This window comes from Neltuma alba, unplaced genomic scaffold (genome assembly GCF_004799145.2).
Source record: "Neltuma alba isolate B1F8T4 unplaced genomic scaffold, ASM479914v2 tig00013292_pilon, whole genome shotgun sequence".
NCBI lineage: Eukaryota > Viridiplantae > Streptophyta > Magnoliopsida > Fabales > Fabaceae > Neltuma > Neltuma alba.
In genome coordinates this window covers 9868-17861 of record NW_021637577.1, presented here as the reverse complement: position 1 = coordinate 17861, position 7994 = coordinate 9868, and the positions used below count along the sequence as shown (strand labels likewise).

General features: G+C 35.9%; 1 protein-coding gene across 1 annotated transcript; it reads right to left on the bottom strand.

The window, feature by feature from the left end:
- Positions 1–1267: 1267 nt before the first annotated feature.
- LOC114736067 (regulatory protein NPR3) lies at positions 1268–6076 on the bottom strand. The gene is made up of 4 exons (XM_028923847.1): positions 4936–6076; positions 3372–4125; positions 2896–3039; positions 1268–2064 (listed from the first exon to the last, which is right to left on the bottom strand). The coding sequence occupies exons 1-4, from the start codon at positions 5479–5481 to the stop codon at positions 1796–1798; spliced, it is 1713 nt and encodes a 570-aa protein (XP_028779680.1). The 5' UTR covers positions 5482–6076; the 3' UTR covers positions 1268–1795.
- Between the last annotated feature and the right edge of the window lie 1918 nt (positions 6077–7994).

Below are 7994 nucleotides of genomic sequence, written 5' to 3'. Positions count from 1 at the left end.
GAACAAGTGCGAGAGAGTGCATTTGCAAGGGGAACTAGCCAATTTACAGAATAAATACATATATTCACATGTGGAATCAGTCCGTTCACATGTGGACTGGTTCACCTGAATCGTGTGTCCGTGAGGGAACAAGTGCGGGGAGATCGTATTTGCAAGAGGAACTAGCCAATTTGTAGAAGAAATACATATATTCACACGTGGAATCAGTCCGTTCACATGTGGACTGGTTCACCTGAATCGTGTGTCCGTGAGGGAACAAGTGCGGGGAGATCGTATTTGCAAGAAGAACTAGCCAATTTGTAGAAGAAATACATATATTCACACGTGGAATCAGTCCGTTCACATGTGGACTGGTTCACCTGATGTTAAGGGTAGTGGCGTCATTTCGCTTGTGGAATTAATATTAGATTGGTCCCTTGGTCCTGCAGTGAGGTTTCAGAAAGTTTTGGGGGCTCTTTGAGATTAATTGTCTTATGCGGTCCTACAGTGAAATTTTCCCATATATTAATTCACTCATACGGCCAACATATTAAGAGGCGAAGGCGAAGGGTAGGGTTCCCTACTAACTTGTAGCTTGATTCCAACTTGATTGGGTTTAAATTAGCATACAACATAATACAACTTCCGTTCTTAATACTACCTCCAGTCCTTAATATAAGACCGTGTTTGACTTTTATTTTGGTCCTAAATATAAGACCCCAATCCACTTTGTCTCTCATATTTACTCAATTTTTTTCAAGATAAACCTTCTAATAATTATAGTTCTAGTTAATACACTTGATCAGCAAAGATATTTTAGGAAAGACAACACCTATTTAGAACAAATAACTAACTCAACTTACTTTCTTAATCTTCTCAAATTAGTCAACTGGCTCTTATAATTAGGACCGAAGGTAGTATAACATTTAGTTAATTAATTTGAATAAATTAAAAAAACTAATTAAGCTAGTTATTTGTAAAAAATAAGTGGTTTTTCTAAAATATATATTAGCCAGAACTACTATTATTATAAAGATTATGTTTGAAAAAAATAGATAAATATGAGAAACAAAATTGATTGAGGTATTACATTTATAACTAAAATAAAAATTAAACAAGCTTTTATATTAAAGATCAAAATTAGTAGTACATGATAAACTGGCGTATCGTTAATTGCGCAGAAGATGACTCATGTCGACATAAAACCCTCTGAAAACCGTGAATATATCATACGAAAGTTTTGGTTTTGCTTCTCTCTCTCGAATAACAACACTATCAAACACACAGAAACCCACATAATAATACTGACTCCCTCAGCAGAAACCACAAAGACAACATATATACAATCCATTAAGTTACATTTTAGTCACCATAATTATGGTTCTTTTGCAAAAGAAAAGCATCCTGAGGAATGACACATTTCACATATGCTAAGTGATCATAAAATTACTTTCAAGTACATTACTAGCAAAACTCTTCCACTGCCTTAAACCAGAAGAAAAATAAACCTGGGTCATAATCTATTATCAAACCCCAGATGCAAATAAGAATTTGGATCCCCTATAGTCATAATTGATTGTATATAATACAATCCCAGAGAGGAAGAAATAGGATGTGTATAGAACCTGCACACAATCCTATTTTCCCATGTTACTCTCCTAGTTCATGACTGTTCAGGTGGAGGAGATCCTCATTTATGCAAACATAGCATTTTATTGGCAAAACTATGGTACAGTTGCTACACTTGCCCTAATACAGAGAAACAAAAACTATATAATCAGCTTTGTTTCTCACTCTAGAAATACATATATGGACTTCACTTTTTCCTCACTCTTTGGCTGAGACCTCCCTTCTTACATGAGGATGATGAGGAAGAAACTGAGGAAAAACCTGAACCATTGGTTTCAGCCATATCCTTATGAAATGCCTTCTGCACATCCTCTTTGAGCTCCATGAAGCGTTGCTTCTTGATTCTCTGTTCTTGTTCGCTACCCTTCTCTAAGAAGAAAATATCTGGCATATCGTCATCTAGAAACTTATCAAGAACCTCAGAGCAATGGGGAAAGAAACGCCGGCCGTTCTCAACTGTGGAAAATTTTCAAAACATGCTCAAGAGTTAGTAAAAACACTCGGAACTTTCTGTTCTGGGGAGAGTCATCCGTTATTGCTAATTGCATCAGACTCAATCCCACATGTGCATTTACCAAGCAATAAATAAAGAAGTTTAAAAACTGCAAATTTCAGTTCATGGACTTAGGATTCACCAATGCAAGTTCTCCCATTTAAGTGACGCAAGGTTTCTCAAACATCTTATAGTTTTATTAAAATCTAGAGCGTAATAAAAATTTCAACAAGCAACGAATATGCTGTATAGCTAAAAAGTTCAGAAGCATAAATCCCAGGGCAACAGCTTGGGCACCACTTCAGTGAGCCAGGTACTTTTCCCATTGGGCGTTGGCTTGGAAAGAAAGGGACAAAAACTTTAAATTCAGCCTGTGGTTATCATCTTGAAAAACATAGGCTTTATATTAAATCTTTATTCTGTTTGGACATTTTCATATGCAAATGGTTTCTTAGGACACCACGAGATTCAGTTTTCTTCCGAAACATGGTTTTAAGACTATAATAAATAAATTTTTCAGTAGCTAAAGCCACAGATACTGCTTCAGTGAAATGAAAATGAAATGTAAATAGAAGAAACAGTTTAAGCTTAAAGAGAAAGTGCATTAAAAGTACAAGGATCTTTTTTATACAAAGTTTAAGCTAATATGTTTATTCCAGTTGCGCCTCGATGAAGAATCGGATGAATCATGTGATGCACTAGACAGGCAAGTGGAATTTGATGTTAACAGAATAAGTCATGTCCATAAAAAAAATTAAAGGGAAAAAAAAAAAAGCTACTTGAGTTTGGCATACCTGTTTTCAGGAGGGCTTGCAATCTTAACTGGAGTTTTCTGGTTCTCATAGAAGGAGTTTCATTTAGATCAAGTGTTGACTCTTGCTGAGCATTAGCCATGGCCACCTTAGCCTCAGCAGGAAACAATAGCCTAGCGAAAGCAACTGCAACGTAAAAGAGAACACTTTTTATTCCCACATTTATGGCACAAAAATTTTATAGAGATAGGAAACATTGCTTCTTAAGACTATCAATCCGGCAATTATATCCCTGACAAGTGGTATGGGAAGAGGATTTTCTTGAACTACGTGTCAAATTGCTTCATATTTCATAAGACTGTCAATCCAGCAATTTTATTTTTGTAAGTCAATGTTGCTTTGCAAAAAGCCTATATCACATATATGTACATCTATTGGTCGCATAAGGCCAAAGTACAATGATATGCAGAGCTCTATTCTCCGTGAAAGAAAGTGACATAGGTAAGTGAAGGCTATACCTCTATTTTCCAGGTAATCAAGTCTCACATGCAAATCATAAGCAGTTAACTCCGATGTATCAGATGCATTCACAGACATTGAATTTCTTCTCATTTCTCTCTCCAGGAGATCAACACAGAGCTTGTCTTTGTTAGATTCCTTCCCCCGCTCTGCTATCTCATTATAGTCCTTGGGTCTCGTCATCCTCCGACAAATTCCAACAGTTGTCTGTCCATCTGGTGTCACACTTGATACACAGGCCCCTTCAGTCAACAGTGCTACTAAAATTGTTGGATCTTTGCGCCTTGCAGCCACATGAAGAACTGTATATCCTCGGGGATTTGTATGGTTTATGTCAGCCGACCCAAGATTAAGAACTTCTTTCACAATCTTAGGATCACAATAGGCACAGGCATAGTGCAGGGCATAAGCATCATTTAGAGTGACACTGGACTCGGCCAAAAGAAGAGTCATCAGCTCAATATCATCAGAGTCCAATGCTTTAAGGATTTTTGTAACACTTCTTTCATTTGAAGGTTCCATTTCCATTGCATCAGGAGTGGATTCTGCCAGCACTTTGCGACGGAGTGATTTTATTTCACTGAAAACTTCAGGTGGGAGCTCTCTTTCCAAAGTTCTGTTCTCAAGGTCAGATCTTGCTAATCTCTGGATGCAATGTGACTGAAGCTGGTCCAGTTGGCAGTAGAAGGCAGCCATAAGAATAGGAATCACGTCTTCTACAAGAGCCTTCTCAACAAAATTGAGAAGACGCCGCTGAGAGATATACAAATTAGATCCGTTTTGGATACGTTGAAGTTTATCTTTAAGGGGGAAAAGGTTTTGATTGGCTTCTTTAGTTGACATAAAATGCTCCACAAGTGACATAAAATAAAAAGGTAAGAGTACGCTATCACTTTCACATATGGAAGAAAAACATATAAAGGTACTGCAGTGGAGGAAGAAGTGAAAAATAACTTGTAAGAGTTCAAGACTGCAGACATGTGTTGAAGAAAACATAGCCATGCCAAGTAGATTCACTTGAAAACACATTACAAAGAACAAACATGTAACTAAGAGCAAGTTCCAAATCTCACAAACATAATTTTAAGACAAAACATCCAAGTGCCGTTATAAGTCCTTGCTAAGCTTTGGGAAGCTTCATCAGCTGTTATTTAAAATGGATGGGGAAGCCTTAGCAGAATTAAAACACGTAGATCTTATAAACAGCAAGTGTTGTTTATTCAATCACCCATCATGTTATGTCCTACAATACAAGGCTTTCAGTCCTGGTCAGATGACTTTTCAACTAGGATATAATTTGTTAATTTCAGACTTCCAGTTTATTGCCCTGGATTTGTCTCATTTTCCCCTTTCTGCACAAAAGTAAATACAAAAGCATGGACAAGAAAGAAACCGAATTGATACACTTAGAACAGGAAGCAAGCACCTTTGTTGGTGAGAGGTCGTGGGTTCTATCCCACTAGTAGCTTCAAGCTTTAGCTTGCCCCTATGCAGTCCCAACACCCCCCCCCCCCAAAATAAAAAAAAAAGGAGGAAGAAGAAGAAGAAGCAAGCACAACTAACCTGAACAAGCAAAACAAGCTCTTTCATCTGAAACCTGGAAGAAGCATACATTAGCTCTAAAGCATAATTAATAGCAGGCCAGCATGCATCATGTGCACAGCTTTCATCAACACAGGTTGATACTTCTGGGGGTGACGCCTTCAGCTTTCCAGTATACAAATAATGCAAGAAAACAAGGAATGCTTCGTATCCAACGACGCCGTAAGGCACCAGGTCTGACATGAGATACTTTGGCTTACCTTCCTTCACCGAGCCATCATTTCCTTTCTTAAAAAGTTCATGAAAAAACTGACTACGTGAAGCCAATATACACCTATGAACTCCCACATGTTTGCCCTCAACAACAATATCAACGTCACTATAATCATATTCAGTATCTATCAATAGCTTCTCAAGGCTTCCGCTCAGCTTAATGAGGCTTAAATTTTCAGGATTTGCCACTTGCTCATGGCTAGTGCAGGAAGATATGTTCGGATTACTTGACCCATTTGATAAGTAAGAAGATGCAAAACTCAAGGATGATGATGCTTCGTTTGCATTATCCATCACTAACTGATCACAATTTAGCCCAACAACCCTATTCTGACGAATCAGGTTATTACAAAACCAGAACCACCATACCCGACGGATTGAAGCTCAAACGCACAAAATCAATGAAAGGCACTGTTTTATTGTCACCAAGAACAAAACCGAATATCACGTACAAGCCAAGCAATTAAACTCAGATTCCCAGAAGAAAAAAAGCTGGCATCTTCCTGTAACAGTGCTCCATCTGACCGACAAAATTTATGGAAGAGCAAATAAACAAAATAGACCTTCCGAATACATCCAAAGGAAAAATAGAATCAAATCTCACATACAGGATCAATCTTTAGCTCAAGGTTGAAGATGAACTCTGAGAACGTGAATCAGAGACAAATCTTCAGGGGGGAAAAAAAATTCACCAGTAGCCTGAAGTTGACACAGCGAAGCTTCAAAAAGCGGGCAAAACCCAGAAAAAGAGCTTCTGAGCACTGAGATAATTTTGCCAGAAGAATGCTTAAACCCTTGATTGGGCTGTGAGTCTTCTCTGGTGTGAACTCAGAGAAGACCGAGAAGGGGCAAAAAAGAAAGCAGCCAATGAGCGTGAGTTGACCTGAAAGACGGAAAGCGTGAATACCGAGAATTGATGCTTTGGGCGGTTCCTGGAAATGAAAGAAAATATTTAACAATTTAAGAAATCGAAGTGCCCACGCAACTACGAGACTCACACGGCAGACGACAAACGCACAGCAACAAGAAGCGCCAATAAAAATTTTTCCTTGGAATTTACGTTAAAAAATTCTCTCCGATAAAGATCGATCCGCCTATATCCATCGATTTGCACGTTTGTTAATTTTTTCTTTAGCTTTTAGGGTAAATAGGTACAAACATCATTTTGATTGCACCGCCTATTTACAAACATCATAACTTTATTTTTACTCCACTTGATAATAATAGAAAGATTCTTACACACTAATGGAAAGATTCTTACAAGTGCCAGTGCGTTGCAGCTTAATCATTATTCATTACTGTTTCTGTTATTTAGCACAGTACAAGTACTTTTTTTGGTTAAAAAAACAGGGCAAAGCGCCATAACAACCCTTTTAAAAAAATACTAAATATCAAATATGGGATGCCAACAACAAAAATTATCATCAAATCTAGTATTGTCAATATTAAATAAAATATTTTTACCAAACCTGATTTATAATTTAATAATTTTCAGTTTTTTTGGGTCATTTTCCCTCCACATTACTTGTGTTTTCTCAATTACAAAGTAGTGTATAATATAATTTTTTTTCTGTTTTACTCTTGGAGTAAAGTAATATTTGAACTATTTAAAGGCATAAAAATACTATTCGCAATTAGCGAGGGATAAACTTGAAAAAATTTCATATTTTTATATACTTATTATATTTAATAATTTATGTCTAATAACTTAAATAAAAAATATAATGAAACAAAGGAGTACAGTTTAATATGTAAAGTATTGCTACTTGCTGCATCCAATAATAGCAACGAGGACAAACTTCACTTAGGTGAGTCAAAATTTTACGAGAATGTTTGGCATATTTGAAAAATAAAAATATTATTTTATTTTTATATTAAAAGTAAGACACACACATGGATATGCATAGGATACGTTTGACCATCATACAAGATCGCCTCACAAAACACATATATGAATATATTTAGCACAATTCCATGCATAAGATGTATAATTAATAAATTATGTACAATTTAAATTAATTTTCATTATTTTTTTCTTAATAATTTATTTTATTGAAGTGGTTTTTTTTTTTGCCAAAGCATAGGTATCTTCCTGTTGGAGGCAATTCTATTTGGGATACTGTCATGTACTAAATGTGGATACCTCTTCTAACAGGGATTCAAACCTTGTTTTAAAGGGGGAAAATTGAGTATTCTCATGCAATGGATGACGTATGAGAGGAATGTTTCTAGTCTTTAAAAATTTGATGGGTGAAGGTATTGAGAAAAGCTAAATAAAATATAATTTATTTTGAGTGATTATTCCAAAGATAAAATTATCAATAAAAATATGAAATAAATTAAAAATAGAATGTCTGACTTATTTTCGTTCTCCTTATATTTTCGTTAATACATGAAACGGAATGGAATGAGAATTGAGAAAAATGGAATTAAAAGAAAAGGTGATTCAACGAATGAAAATTTTCTTGGATACCTGGGTACCAATATAAGTAAAGTAATAAACAAATACAACTGCCAAATAGACACATGTCAATTTTCTAGAGATGCTGTCCTTTTTGCCTTTTCCTGCATGGGGACCAAATGGGCCTCATTGAGCCTGGCCTATTTTTCTCGATTTGTTAAGCCCAGTCGAGGAATCATGCCCAAAAAAAGAAGGAGAGGAAAAGTTCATTTGCATCCCAAATAAAAGAGGAAAAAAAAAAAGAAAAATTAATTGCCAGATCCTTGAAATTTACTTCAGTTATTGTCAATACTTGTTAAAATATTGTAATAAATCTTAATTTAAGATTCTGACAAAAAAAATCTTA